The 16011-nt window shown below is 39.0% G+C and overlaps 1 protein-coding gene across 1 annotated transcript; it reads right to left on the bottom strand.

The window, feature by feature from the left end:
• Positions 1 to 11794: 11794 nt before the first annotated feature.
• Positions 11795 to 12306, bottom strand: LOC150037119 (uncharacterized). Its single transcript, XM_090311881.1, has 2 exons — positions 12136 to 12306; positions 11795 to 12076 (listed from the first exon to the last, which is right to left on the bottom strand). The coding sequence occupies exons 1-2, from the start codon at positions 12304 to 12306 to the stop codon at positions 11795 to 11797; spliced, it is 453 nt and encodes a 150-aa protein (XP_090168007.1).
• Between the last annotated feature and the right edge of the window lie 3705 nt (positions 12307 to 16011).

Genomic DNA, 16011 nt, shown 5'->3' with positions numbered 1-16011 from the left:
TTGCTATTACGCATCACATGCACCCTAGAAATAGGATATGATAGTATGCAGTCACCTTGTGTATGTGTGCATCATTCATCATCGCATAGACAAGAATAGAGGCTTAGACATAAGTCCTATTGACATTTTCGTATACATCACATGCATCCTAAAAATAGGAATTATGGCATTTTCATTGAGAGATGACATGTTCTGATTTATGTGTCGCATGATCGCATAACTTAAACAATACTCATTTATGTGTCGCATGATCGCATAACTTAAATAAGTGTTAGCTAAACCCCTTCTCAACCCGTTCATCGCATACTCATTGTACTTCTCGATTTCATCGACTCTTTACTTGGACTCCATCGCATAGGAATTATACTTAAACAAAACACCATCCAACTTATTTGTTTTCACCACCGCAAGGGAATCAAAATTATTGTCTCGCATATTAAGTCAGTAGTCCCTGTGTTCGACCCTGGACTTACCAGGAAACCTAGTGAGATTTATACTTGGGTCTTATTAAGAAAATTTGCATGAACAACGCATAACTCTTCACCGCAACTTACACCATAATTGTATCACCATTTACAACGCATCATCCCTCTCCTTTGCTGGGAGGTTGCAGCTTGTTAGGTCTGTTTTACAGTCCTTTCAGGTTTTTTGTTGTAGCATCTTCGTGTTACCTGCATGTGTAACTCATGAGGTTGATCGTCTGTTATGTAGTTATTTATGGAACGGTAGTGTGGTGAGTCGGGGTGGTGCACGGGTGGCGTGGGATGAGGTGTGTTATCCATTGGGAGAGGGGGGTTGGGTGTGAAGCATGTGGTCTCTTGGAACCAGGCTGCTATTATGAAGCTGCTTTAGCTTCTCTTAATTAAATCGAGGTCACTATGGGTGGCGTGGGTGGAGGTGTATGTTTTGCGTGGGCGGTCGTTGTGGGCTATTCAGATTGAGGTTGGGAGGTCTTGGTGCTTGAGGGCTATCTTGTGAAGTAGAGATATATTCAAGCATCTGGTTTATCTTATGATCGGCGATGGACGATCTTTTTTTTTTTTTTTGGTGGGATCCTTGGCTGTCAGAGGCCGTGATTTTGGATTCATACGGGTCTACGGTTGTTCATGATGAAAGAAGTAGTTTGGAAGCACAGTTTCTGGAGTTCATAGATGGTGAGGGAGATTGGAGGTGACCTACAGTGTCTTGGGAGCTGCTTGAGATCTAAGGTTTTATCCAGGTAGTGGGGCCAAGGGTGAGGGGGGAGGATTATTGGGTTTTGGTGTCGGATGCTAGTGGTCGATTTTCTATCACTAGTGCTTGGGAGATTTTACGTCCTTGTCGTCCTAGGGTGTCTTAGGCTGATATTTTGTGGGCGAGGGTGGTATTCCGCGTCACTTCTTCTGTGCGTGGTTAACGGTGAAGGACAGGCTGGGTATGCAGGATTGGTTAAGAAGTTGAGGTGTGTCAAAGGGGGGTGTCTTCTATGTGGGGGAGGTGTGGAGTCGCGGGATCATTTATTTTTTTTAGTGTGGGTTTGGGAGAGAGGTGTGGTGTAGTGTGTTACATCAGTTGGGTTCAATGCATCGGGTGGCTGGTTGGGATGTAGAATTGAGTTGGTTGTGTCGAGTAGGGTCAGGTAAAGGGGTGCGTAGTGAGTTGTTCCGTGTTTTTTGGTGTGCTTTCATATACTAGGAGCGTAATAAGCGGCTGTATGGAGGTCGACCGAGGTTGGTGTCTACTCTGGTTCACCTTATGGTCTCTACGATTCGTGCTCATGCTACTTCCTGGCAGGTTGACCTTCTTGGTCTTATCTAGTGTGTGTACGAATATTTTTTTCTTTTTGAATATCACGTTGTTCTCTATTTTTCTGTAGCCCCTAGTTTTTGGGGTTTTGGGTTCTTTTCTCTGCCTTTCTCCTAGGTGATTTGCGTGTTTTCATTTTTGTGTTGGTTTTGTTCTGATCTTATCCTGTTGGCTTTGTTTTGGTTTTGTTGCTCTGTCTTTACTTGTGCTTTGTTGCTTTGATACCTTGATCCTGGGTTGTGGGATTCCCTTTTATGTTGTATAATAATATCACTTATTCTCTCTCTCTATATATATATGTGTGTGTGTGTGTGTGTGTGTGTGGTGTGTGTGTGTATAATGAATATAGTTTGAACCTTAGTCTAAAGAGGACTAAAAAAAACAAATTTACCACTAAGCTACCTATGAGTTTTTACACTGTCTCAAAATGGTAAGTTTTTTATAATAAAATTAGTGAAAGAACAAGGTGAATAGAGAGAACAAAAGTAAGAGGAAAGTAACCAGAAAAGGTGTGAAAAAAAAAGCCATATAGAGAGAGAGATCCATATAATGAGTTAAACGATGTAAGGAGATTGAAGATTTTAACATCAAATCTTTTAGTTGACAAATCAAGGCTTGAAGTAGTTTGAATGACTTGTAAATATAGAATATGGTATGATGAATTTTCATAAATGTGTGGCTTGAGTGAGTAAGAAAAATGAGGTTAACAAATCAATAACTTGTATCCGTAATCAACCAAATATTTGTTGGACTTGTCACAAACCCAAGTCTACAAAAATAACCACTAACACGTAAAAGTACCCATAACTATTAAACCTTATGAGGCTTCGAATGTTATGAGTTGACCTACAAAATACTTTGCGTTAGCATGGTATCCAACCACACATATTCAGATGTCTAAATTAACCGATGAAGTATTTAGTATGACTAAGTATATAAGTTTACATCTCTTATAAGGCGATATCATTGACCAATCTTAGACTTAGAGATGTCCAATTTCCTCACAGAGCCCGTCCCAAACTGGGCAAGGATTCCTCGATTAGGCAGCAAATGGGGGAAGGAGGGAGTGAGGCAAAGCCCCGTCTCTACCCCCACCCCCTTTCGTTCCCCATCTCCACCCAGTTAGCCTCTATTTATTTATTTAGTATAGTTATTTAATGTTATCTTTTTATTATTATTATATAAATATTACATTTAAATTTCAAGTTTGATTGTTTATTGGTCAAGATAATTAATATGTTTAATTGAATATTTAAATTTAGATTATAATGTGAATAATTTGATTTATATTTATTTCTCTCTACTAAAAAAGTTACTTAGTTTTTAGGCCAAAATTTGAGTAATTTATTTTTTAATTCAAATTGTCATGCAAAGCTAACTATAATAAGAAATTTAGTGATAGAGTTAATTATTATTAAAATTTGCCGACATCAATGATTTAAATATTAATTGGTTTTCTTAAAAAAAAAAAACTAGCGAAAAAAAATTCCCGCGAGGAATCCCTGCCCTGATCCTCATTGGAATGGGGACGAAGAATGACATCTCTGGCCTCGCCCCGTCCCATGGACATCTCAAGTTATGCTCATCACTTGTCACACATAAGGCTCATGCATTATTAGCAACATCACTATGAGGGAATGTCAATATGGCATTTAGTTCATCTTACTCATTACCCTATGAGTTTGGGCCCCTGTGTCGTTAACAATGGCTGTAACAAATAGAATACAATAATAACATCAAATTTTTTTTTTTAATTTTTTCCAAAACAACAAACGAAATTATGAAGGCTCCCTTGGAAAACAACTCTTCCCTTGAAGAGATTTGAATCCCCATGGGAGCGTGTGATCGCATTCTTTGATTTTTTGAACAAATTAAAAATAAAAATAATCAAGAAAAAGGTTAAACAATGTATCTTTGTCAATCCATAATTCAGCAAAATCTTCTCCTCGAACCAATAGTCTTCTCTGTAAAGTCTTCCTATTGCACGAGATTTTCCTTGCTATGACTCTAGTAAGGATCTGACTTGTGGGAATCGCTCTTGAAAGATGAAAAGGAATGGAGAAGAATAATTTTTAGAAAACCATTCTCTAAAAATTTGGAGAATTTTTTTGGGAGAAAAATCTTTGCAGAATGACTGTAGAGATTATTAAAGTGTAGGGAGTGTAGAAGTCAATTCCATTAGGGCTCCCTAGGGCCCTATTTATAGTCTCTATAGGGTCACTACTAATCCTATTAAGAGAATCCATCTGCAAATATTTTTAATTAAATATCCAATAATATCTAATAAAAAATATTTTCATTTAATATCTAAATATTTATCCTCTGTAGATTCTCTTTAATTTGAATCATATTCAGATAATTTAATTATCCAAATATCTATTTAGTTTGAATCTTATTCAAATTAAATAATTTATTTATTTATATGTGTTCACACTAGGTTTTCGGAGAAATGTATTTCATAGAGTTGAACTTTAGTTGGTGTTGGTGTTGATGTTGATGTTGATTTGATGTGATGTGGTTCGATCTCTAGTATTTGATCCTCCAATTCTCTCTCAGTTGAGTGGATGTGTTTGATTGAAGAAGAAAGGGCACCGAACGTTCTTGAAGTAGAAGTCTTGGAAGAGTCTTTGTGTCTTCAAGGGTCTTCTAGTCTTGGAAAAGTCTTTGTGTCTTCAAGGGTTTTCTAGTATTAGAATAGTCTTTGTGTGGTCTTCTGTCTTTTAGGAGTGCAGCTTCAGGAGTCTTGGGAGTCTTCTACTTGTTAATGAATTCTCTCTAGCTCTCTAAATATAGAATTGCTGACCCCTTGGAATGAGAAGAGCTCTATGATGGACCTCATGGGCTTGGGTCTAGTCTTTGGGCCTAATTAATTGGACTTGGGCCTGACCCTTGGGCTCTATTAATTGAACTTGGGTTGGACCTCTAGGCCCAATTAAATGGATTTGGGTCCATTTTGATATTTTATGCCGAAATTAAGCTCATATTTGGACGTAATTGGACCAATGTCCAACTTATAACGTCAAATTGGGCGAAATTAATTTTACTCATCCTTCGTGATGAGAACACGTGACATCATCAAAATCTGTCTTTAATTCCAATTTGGGACCCACGTCGACTCTTAACTGGTCCCAAATTTTTTTATTTTGGCATTTCGTCATTAATTTAATAAATGATGTGGCGATTCGTGATTGGTCCAAAATTTCTCCTCCAACAAATGAAGTAATTCGGTCTTGACTTCGATGCTCCCAATTTAATTAAACCGTGAATTTAGTGACAAGTTTAATAAGATTTGAAATAGAGAATGGCCAAAATTTTAATTTAAGAAAAATCTCAACCTTTATCTCAGATGTGATTTGATTAGGAGAGATAAAATGTAGGAATTCTCAATTTTTTAAAAAAAAAAAGAAAGAAAGAAAATTCAAGTTTCATCCCAAAAACTTGATTTAGAGACGAAACTTAAAAATTTTGAATTTAAGATGAAATTCAAGTTTCATCCCTAATTTAATTTGATTAGGAGATTAAAACTTAAAAATTTGGTTATAAGAAAGAAATTTAGAATATGTCCAAATTTACAAAAAAGAAAAAAAAAAACTTTGAGCTTTAATCCCAATTTAATTTGATTTGGAGGTAGAACTCAGAAATTTGGAGTTAAAAATGAAAATTCAAGTTTCACCCCAATTTAATTTGATATGGGGTTGAAAACTTAAAACAAAAAAAAATGAAAATTCAAGATTCATCCCCACTTTAATTTGATTTTGAGATGAAACTTAATTGATGAAAAATGTTTGGTACATGGCCAACAGTTTTAGGAAAAAGGGAGGGAGGAAAAATAATCAAAGATAAGATTTGGGGCTTGAAATAAAAAAATTTAATCAAATAAAATATAGATTTAATCAAATCTAAGATTTTCTGATTTGATTCGGGATTCAATGGACTGCCTATAAATAGGACTCAAGGCCTCCTACATTCTCATCCCATCAATCTACAAGGTAGAGAGAAAAAAAAAAAACTTTTCCCCCCTTTCAAAAAAAAACTTTTCCCCCTTTCTTCCTTTTTTTCTTCTTTCTTTTTTTAATCCCGAGCCGCCGAGCCGCTCTGTTTGGACGAGTCGAATCGTGATCCCGAGCCACCAATCGTGCTATTCAGACGAACCAAGCCACAATCCCAAGCCGCCAGTAGTGTTGTTCAGACGAGCCGAGCCGTCAGTCGCCAACTCTCTCCTCTTCACTGCCTATCCCTTTTTTTCCCTTTTTTTTTATTTTTTTCTTCCTTTTTTTTTTAAAAAAAATTGTTTTCCTTTTCTTTTCTTTTCTTTTTTCACTCTTTTTTTCCTTTTTTAAGCAAAGTTTCTTTGCTTTCTTTTCTTTTCTTTTTTTTTTTTTTTTTTTTGCAAAACTTTTTTTTGTTCTTTTCCTTCTCTTTCCCTTTTTTTTCAACTTTAATTAAAACCATCTTTTTTTTCCTTTGATTTTTTTTCTTTCTTCTTTCTTTTTTTCAATTTTTTTGTTTCCCCTTTTTTTGTTTCATTTTTTTTTCTTTTTTCAGCAAAGTTTCTTTGTTTTTTTTTATTTTCTGTTTTTTTTTTTCTCAAAACTTTTTTTTTCTTTTTCTTTTGTTTTTTTTTTTTCAACTTAAATTAAAACCATCTTTTTTTTTTCTTTTCATTTCTTTTTTTAGAAAACTTTTTTTTTCTTATTTTTTTGTTTGTTGTTTTTTTCATTATTATTTTTTATTTTTACTTTTTTTTTTTCCTTTTTTTTCCTCATTTTTTGTACTAACTTGCCCCCTTACTATTTTTTTGTAGGAGCTAAAGCGCAACTCAAGGAGCATAACAAAAAAATAATTTTTTTTAATCTCACCGACCCGTCAGTAATCTTAAAAAGTGGGTTTCCTCTTTCACAAGCTTTGTTTCGTAACAAATTTTTTTCTTTCTTTTTTATTGTAGAAATGTCCGGTCGCATGACCAACTCTTTGGTACATATAGGGATGACCTCGGCATGGTTTATCTATTGTATCCCTGTTCGTGCTCATGCTCATGCTTCCTAATTGTCATGGGGGGCCCCACAAAGGCTTACAACTCCCCCATTCGATACTCTATGGACGATCCTGGAAAGGTCTACCTTGCAGCGCCGTTCGTGTATCCTAGTCCTCGGGAGGAAGGCCTGCAAAGGCTTACAACTCCTCCATTCGATCACTCTATGGACGATCCCGGAAGGGTCTACTACGGTTCCCCCATTCCCCTTTTTTTAGCAAATTGTCACAGAGAATAAGGTTTTTTTAATCTCTAAACCTTTTGGTTGAGGCTCATCCCCCTATGACATTTTTTTCAAGAACGATGGTTCATTACACCAAGCACGTTTCATATGATGAGAGACACCTCGTGATTCCTAAAAACCGAAGTCAGCTCATAAAGGAAGGATTTAGCCTTCTTGTGGCAAAGTCATTCGTCGGTCCTTTCGCTGATCACTGACCAAGTAGATGACAACATGATCCTTTCCAAATTATCGATGGAAGTGCCCTTGACCCGGGGAGAGCGTGCATGGATCCTATGATCTTCTATTCATGAGGAAACCCCTAATCCAGATCAAGTGCTAATCTTAAACGTCGTATAATTGAGGGCCAGGTCTGCTGGAACGCCATGACAAAAGTCCCTGGAGGATTCGGCTTTGTTGACTATTATTGGGAGTGGCTCGAAGTTGTAGTTTGTTGAAACGAGCGATTCCTTGTGACATTAGTTTGTTTGGCGCAGTGACGACCTCCTTGTACACATATGGTCACAATGATGACATAGTTCGACTTTTTGTGAAGCTTGGTGCCATTCAACCAACACTCTTTATATTGCGACGGGCGAAGTATCAATTTCTTTATGGGATCTCTGGTTGCTCGAGGGCCTTCTGGTCGAAGGAAGCTTTTACGAGGAAGTGGTTCCTTTCCTGAAAGAGCTAACTGGTTACCGCGGAAAAGAGAAGTACTTGTCGAAAACATGTGAACACTTTTTTCAGGCATATTTGTCAATTGTGTACTCGCAGAGAGAAAATCGCATGACGCCCTCGAAGTATGACTCATCAGTGTCTATCAACTCCTGGATCTTTTTTTGGTTCCTAGGGGTTTACAAATACGACAAGCCTACTACACGGAAGTAAAAGAAAGCCTCTCGTTCTCGGTCCACGCAAAATCCTGACGGTACGTAGATGGCGTTTCAAGATTGGTCGAGCAGGGAAAACATGCTATTCGTGGAGCTAGAGGTAGGAGACGAGTTGAAGGACAAAACCTATATGGCTACTTTTCTATTCTGTTGGCTATGTCTTTTTGTATTTCCTCATAAGGGAGGTTACCTTCGTCCCGGGGTCTTTAAAATGGCTAGCTTGATGGCTAACGGGACTGTTTATAGTCTCGCAATTCTGATCTTGGCCAATATCTACCATGGTCTAGGGTTGATAACAGACGCTTCAAACCCAATAGGGCGTATGGACTTTCACTTCCCCATGTATTATGTCCATGGCTGGCTGGCCTATTACTTCAACACGCATTACCCCGTCCCTACAATTGTTCGAGGTTCCAAGATGGCCAGCATTTCTGGCGAAGGTGGCTCGATTACTTTGACGAGTACGAGGCACGAAAGCTGATCCATAGTGGTGTCAATATTCAGTGGCACGTGAGCATTCAGAATAGAAGCAGGCATGAGCGCCTGACTGATGGTAGAGACCTATCTTTTCTGAAGTCCAGTTATTTCTCTAGTGTGTGATCAGGCTATTTATCCTTCCAATATGGAATGTCCGAACTATAGAGTCGTATAGTCCCTTTCACTTCGGCCGATAATTTGGCTTCCATCAGGACATTCCAAATGAAGGGAATACCACCCGCCCCTATGCCGAAGAATGTTTTACATTACTGAAGAGTATGCACGAGACTCAAGCCCTTGTCTTAAGTATTCCTGTCAGCTCACACATTGGATCTATATGCCCTTGTTACTCCACGGTTTAAGGATTGGTGGTTAACAAAGCACAAGAACTATTTTGAAGAGAATCGTCATCTGTTAGTGACCAGAGATATCCTTACCCCACCACCACCCAGACTACCTAAAGGCAAAGGGACTAATCATGGAGGTAAGCAACTTCACCTAACTAATGAGGCGACAGCAATCACACAAAAAGATGTTTCCAAATCGATTGAGGAGGATAGTCATAGTAGTACTCGCGACCGTCATTGGAAGTGACCCTCCAAAAAGCACAGGGCATCGGATACCAATTTTCTTGAGAGGGTCAAAATGATCCGATAGCTCCTAACACTCTTAACCTACTGGTACGTCATTTCTCTCTTTTTTTTAAAAAATAAGTCCTCTCATCTCATCTTCTTTACTATACAGTTTACATTTAGTCTCCTCTTTCTATAGTCACCCTTGAACCTTTCTCTTCAAGGACTTGAGGCATCGCAAAGTGAAGAATCTTTAATGGGCCCTTTTGTCACTAACTCAGTCGTTAAGGGAATTGATACTTCTAAAGCGCTGCCAGTGGATCCCATGCCAAAGTTCTATCAACTGTGTGCTATCCCTGGTGACATCCCTCATGCCAAGGAGGCGGTGGTCGTTAGGAACATCGAGGCTTCAGATCCCCTAACCAAGGAAACTAGTTGCCCCTTGGTGCCCGTAGCAGGAAGGGTTCTCCAACTCAGAGAAGCATCAAGGGCCTTAACAAGTCCAGCTGATGGTGAGGTCCCGAGACGAGTAAATATGGCAGCACCCCTGGCCTTTCCCAAGGTTTATGAGTTTTGTGCTGCCAATGTGGTTTCCAACGTTCGACGCCACGCGACATTAGCCATGTGGGAGACTACGCACAAAAATATCATGTGTACTCCTTTCGATAAGGTCCTCTGTCTAGAGAAAGAAACTCATGAGATATTCCGAACCATTTCCGACATTTGTGATGCCAACCTCCCTCCTCTCAGAAAACTTGTAGATGAATATTTTTGAAACGTGGAGAAGTATAATCAATTTCAGCTATCTTTTTCCTCTCAATTAACTCAAACAAGTAAAAAGCAACATCTGGAGGAGGCTAAGTCTAATATGGAGAAAATATTGTATGCTGAGAGTAGTGCTTTTGCTAAACGAAAAGCGCTACTTGAACGCGACTCTCAAACCTTACAAGAAGAGGAGGCACTGTTAGCCAGGTTGGAGGCCATCAGGGCTGAACGAGCCAAAATATCCCAGCTGATTTCTGAGAGCGAAGGCCTTTTAATTCGGCATAAGCTTGAGGCCTCGGAGATGCGAGGGGTGATAAACAAGATCGAGACCACCTCAATCCTTTCTGATAAAGATGTCAAGGCTTTGGATGTCCTACGTCAGATGTTAGAAGCCATGCAGCAAGAGCTGGGGAACTACTACTAGATACCTTGACTTGACGTCACTTGTCTTATTGGATTAGGCGTACATCAGTAGGCAGTGGCCTAGGAGTTTTTTTTTCTTGTATCTTTCTTTTAGTTACTAGATTCATCTATTGTAGTGCTAAAATCTCGTACATGGAAGAAGTTTTTTTTAATTTCCTCAGTGATGTTCTCCGGTGCCTTGTAGCCTTCTTTAAATTTCTGCTTCTTTTATTTATTTATTTATCTATTTATTTAAATTTTTTTACACTGGACTCATGTATATACATACATACATACATACATACATACACACACACACACACACACACACACACACACACACACACACATATATATATATATATATATCACGTGACTGAACTTAAACTTCTTTAAGCTGCCTATGTACACCTTATAATGACGGGGATCAAGTCATAACGTAGTTCGTACAAAGTTTTTTTTTTTTTTACATTCGTTAAGCGTAAAACTTCTTGAGAAACTTACTGTTGATTGGGTCGATTCTTAGTCCATCTTGATCAACTATCTTGTGTGCTCAATTCGTGTAGACTTCTTTAACGACACAGGTCCCATCCCATTTAGATAAACTTATTCCCCTTATGTCTTGTCATGATAATTGGTCTTCTTACGGTGAGCACAAGATCACCAACTTGAAAAGATCGAGGCTTTACATGTTTATCAAAGGCTTTAGACATTCGCGCTTGGTAACATTCCAACGCTTGTTGAGCTTCTAATCGTTTTTCATCCAGTGCTTCCAACTATTGGAGACGCAGTTTGGCATTGTTCTCTGTAGTCAACCCCTCTTGCACTGCCATTCTTAGCGATGGAATTTCTCTTTCCAAAGGAAGGACAACTTCTACCCCATAAAGGAGAGAGTAGGGGGTGACTCTTGTAGGGATACTATGAGTGGTGTGATAAGCCCACAACGCTTCATTGATCTTTTTCTGTCAATCTCTCTTCAACTTGGAGACAATTTTCTTCAGCAGGTTGTACAATGTCTTGTTGAATGTCTCTGCCAACCCATTTGCGGCAGCGTTATACATGGACAACTTATACTGCTTGAATTTGAATTTTTCACACAACCTGTCCATCAAGCTGTTGGAGAATTGTCTCCTATTATCTGTCACGATTTGATAGGGAATACTGTACTGATAAATGATATGAGTACGGATAAAGTCCACCACATTTTCTTTCTTAGCTTCCTTTAAAGCGACAGCCTCAACCCATCTTGAAAAGTAATCAGTGGTTGCGAGGATATAAGAGTGCCATGTTGATGACTTAGGTGTTATAAGGCCGACCAGATCAAGCCCCCATGCTTCAAAAGGCCATGAGACTATAGTCGGATGCAGAGGCTCGGGCAGTTGATGAATGAAATTCACGTGATATTGACAAGCTTCACACTTCTTTGCGTATTCCATCGAGTCTTGGATCATCCTCGGCCAATAGTAACCCATTCTTTTCAGCTAGAATTGTAGCTTTGGTCCAGCTTGATGCACACCACATATACCTAAGTGTGTTTCCTCCAAAGCCTTTATTGACTCCTCTTTGTAGTAAATGAAATGCACAGCCCTCCTTCAAACCTCAGTTTTACAGCGGGGGTTATCTGGGAGCCTTCCATGCTCAAGGTAATCTATGAGGGCTGCCACCAGTCTTCCTCGTCGGTTAGGTAGACTGATATCGCATTCATTTCTTCACATGCAGTCCCGACCAGAGGTATAACCCATCTCCGACAAAGCGATATATTAAGGGGCACATTATCCAAGACCGTTAAGGTAGTAGCTAGGTTTGCCAAGGTGTCCGCTTTCTTATTTTCCATCCTCAGGATATGCTGCAACGTCAAACTTTCGAATTTTTCCATCAACTGGTGAGCGTAAGTGAAGTAAGGTTTCAAGTCATCATGCTTTACATCGTACTATATAAGAGTTGATTGATTATCAACTTTGAGTCAACAAAGATCTCTATACAAGCTACCTCAATCTCCAAAGCCATTTGGAGACCAATTATCAAGGCTTGGTATTCGGTGACATTGTTTGAGCATAACTCAACAAGTGCGAAGTTATAAGGCAGCATGTGCTTTTCTGGTGAAATGAGGATGATACCTGCCCCCCCACCACTTCTCCGTGCCACACCATCAAAGGACATGATCCATAGCCTTGAGGTTTCTATGAAGAAAACTCATCATCGAGCAAGTCTTCGCTTAACTTTTAATCTGATGGAACCGGTATTGGGTTTTATGTCCTAAAAACTCGCAGTTTGTAAAATGATAAACTTTTTCTATTATCAATAAACTTGTTATTGATCTCTTAAATTGTATAAAAGTCTAAATCCAATAAACTAAGACCCATGACTATTGTATGAGTACTTGAACTTTATATGGAGACATAAGAGTGGATCAGGTTCGAGTAAATAGTCAAAATTATCTATGGTACATGAATGAGGTTGGGTACCTTATTCTAGTAACACCATTGGATGCGGGCTACCATGTAGTTGTTACAAAGAGTTGTAAAGTGCTACATACGTTATGATCCTAATTCGTACATGTTATGACATGAGGAGTGGGGTCGTCCTATGCAATGAGTTTGCATAAGATCAAGACCAAGAAATAAGTCACTCTTACTTTATAACGTTGTTTACTGTTTAAGACTGACTATTTAACCTAGATGACCTAGGTAACTCGATCTTAATCCTAAGTTAACTATGAACTCCTGTTTATTCGAGATTGCCCTTAGATTTGCATAGTTGAAGGTTGGCTCAACAGCGCCGGCGCAATAAGACTCCCATTTTAGGGGTAAGACTGGATAGATAGTTGGGAACATAGGGTGCAAGAAGGAATTCACACCTACCCGATTTAGGGATAGAAGAAAGGTTGTTCTCTCAAGTACTGAATCCAGGTCCTGAACAAGGGGCCCCACCCTCTCACTGGGCTGAGAGAGTTTGGTTTGGTGATTGGATCAAAAACCAGTTGTTCATTAGAGGATCGGTAGGGACTTGAGGAATAAGACATAATCTCGAGGGTAAAACAGATATTTGATCCAGCCGTTATTATGAACAACCTGTGAAGGGTCGACTTGCTGATTATGGTTAAATCATGTGGACTTAATATATCTACAGTGAGGGGAGTGCAACTATGGGCTTTAGTGGAGTGACCCATAGTTAACGAATGGAGATTAATTTGGTCTAATGAGTTTAGCTAATTAATCTTGGATCATTGGAGCCCATGATCTATAGGTCCGCAAGGTCCCCCTACTAACTCATAACAGACTAGCTTTAGAATAGTGTGATAAGTTAATTTGAAACATTAAAATTAGAATTAAGGGAATTAATAATTATATGAGATATAATTATGTTTAATTTTAGAATTAAACGGAATAGGAGAATTTATATATTTAAATATGATTTAAATATATAAAGATGGATATGTGTTAAAATTAATTTAATATTTGATATTAAATTAATTAAGTTTTATTTAATAATTAATTTATGAAATTAATTAATTTTTCATTTTAAAAATCAAATAGATTTTTTAATCAAAATTTGGTTTTTAGATAAAATTGAGAAATTGGAAAACTAAAACACAAAATGGAAAAATAGGTTTTTCCATTATCCATCTTTGAAGTAGCTCACACATGAAGCAACTTCTTGCCTTTGTCTTCTCCAAGCATGAGCTGCAATTCATGCAGCTCTTCTCTTTGCATATTGATCTGCAATATAATGAAGAGATTGGAGTGAAAATCGGGATGCAATCTACAGAATTTTGAGAGAAAATTCGGTTTGAAGAATGGTTCTTCAACAAAGGTTGCTGCAGAGAGCTTTTCTCCTTCATCTCTTGATTCAAGCTTGTTTTGAGTCCCACAACTCAATCTAGAGTACCAAAAGAATAGTGAGGAAGATCTTAAGGTGGTCTACAACAAGATATGGAGAAGATTGCAGCTGGAGAAGAAGCTTTGAAGAAATTCTACAAGAGGCATGTCTTGAAACCCATTTTTCTCCAGAAGCATGCTTTATATTATGCCAAAATTAGTGAATTTGAGTGCTTAGATGATCCTTGAGCTTCCACTGTTGTTGATACAATCCTACAACCGGGTGATCTACCAAGAAGTCGGTCAATGCCTACGCTTTAACTGCCTTTTATGGTACATAAATGATGTCGTACTGTTGAAGCATGATTGCCCACTTGGCTAAACGCCCCTAGATGATTGGCCTGGATAGAACGTACTTGATGGGATCGACTTTTACAATTAAGTGGACTGTGAAGGCTTGCATGTAGTGCCTCAACTTATCTATGGTGAAGAAGAGTGCAAGGCACGTCTTCTCAATAGGAGAATAGTTTATCTCAGCTCCATTTAGGGTCCTAAGTAGTAGAGAGCATGTTATTTTCCCTTCTCTTCTTCTTGTGCCAACAGTACCCCCAGCGATCTTTCTTGCGTTGTGATGTACAGTATCAACGGCTTGCCCACTATTGGGGCTCCTCAAACAGGAGGGCTGATCACGTACCTCTTTATGCTATCGAAGGCATTTTGGCAGGTCTCATCCCATTCAAATTTCTCTCCATTTCTCATCAGTCTCTGAAAAGATTGACACCGTCGTGCCAGGTTAGAAATAAACCTTCGGATGTAGGCCAGATGTCCTTGCAAACTTCTCAACTCACGTAGATTCCTTGGTCTTGGCATCTTCTAGATGGCATCGATCTTGGATTGATCTATCTCTATCCCTTAATGTCTCACAACGAAGCCCATAAACTTTCCTGAAGTTACATCAAATGCGCATTTGAGGGGGTTCATCTTTAACTCATACTTTCTAGGCTATCAAACACGGTTCTTATATCTTTCAAGTGGTCCTATCGTCGCTTGGTCTTGACCACAAGGTCATCCACATAGCATTCCACATGTTTGTGCAACATATCGTCAAACACCTTCTACATGGGTGTTGATAAGTAACACCAGCATTCTTTAACCCGAAGGGCATCACCTTGTAGCAATATATCCCTTTTGGGGTTCGAAATGTCATCATTTCCTCGCCCGCGAGGGCCATTCATATCTGGTTATACCCGAATGATCCATTCATGAAGGATAAGGCCTCTTGTCCTATTGTCTCATCGACCATGATCTCTGTGATGGGAAATAGAAAATCGTCTTTCGAGCATACGCTGTTTAGGTCGTGAAAGTCCACGCAGACATGAAGCTGCCCATTCTTTTTTCTAACCGAGAAAATATTGGCTATCCACATTGGGTATTTGACTTCGCGAATGAACCCGGCCTCAATCAGCTTATTGACTTCAGCCTCAATCTGGGGGATAAGTTCTGGTTGAAAGCATCGCTGAGCCTACTTAAAGAGTCGACTCCCGTGTTTGATCGCGAGATGGTGGATTGCTACCTTCGAATCCAGTCCCGGCATCTCTTTACATGACCATGCGAAAACATCCTTGTATTCAATAAGCAAACTCATGTATTTGCCTTTTTCCTCTCCCGAAAGGGACGCACTGATGAAAGTCGGACGTGGCTCCTTCACACAGCGCATTTCCAACTTCTTTTTCCCCTATCGAGCATGGCAATGTGAAACTCCTTGGATCCTTCATTTTGGTGGGGATGTTGTTCTGAAACAACGCACTACATTCATATGTTAACGCAACAGTTTCATTCTCCCCGATCTTCCTCTTGTTGACAAGTATGTCCTTGAGGAATTTCACATAGCTCAGCATCTGTTCCAATGCTTTTATTAAGGGAATGTTGATATGTAATTGTCGGAGAACATCCAGGAACTTCTGGAATTATTTGTTGTCATCTTTCTTCCTCAGCCTAGATGGGAAAGGTGGAGGATCCCACCATACTTCCTGTTCAATTGGTTGTT

The sequence above is a fragment of the Benincasa hispida genome, chromosome 3 (genome assembly GCF_027475165.1).
Source record: "Benincasa hispida cultivar pf3 chromosome 3, pf3_genome.v1.1, whole genome shotgun sequence".
In the NCBI taxonomy this organism is placed as follows: Eukaryota; Viridiplantae; Streptophyta; class Magnoliopsida; order Cucurbitales; family Cucurbitaceae; genus Benincasa; species Benincasa hispida.
This window is presented reverse-complemented; position numbering and strand designations above follow the sequence as displayed.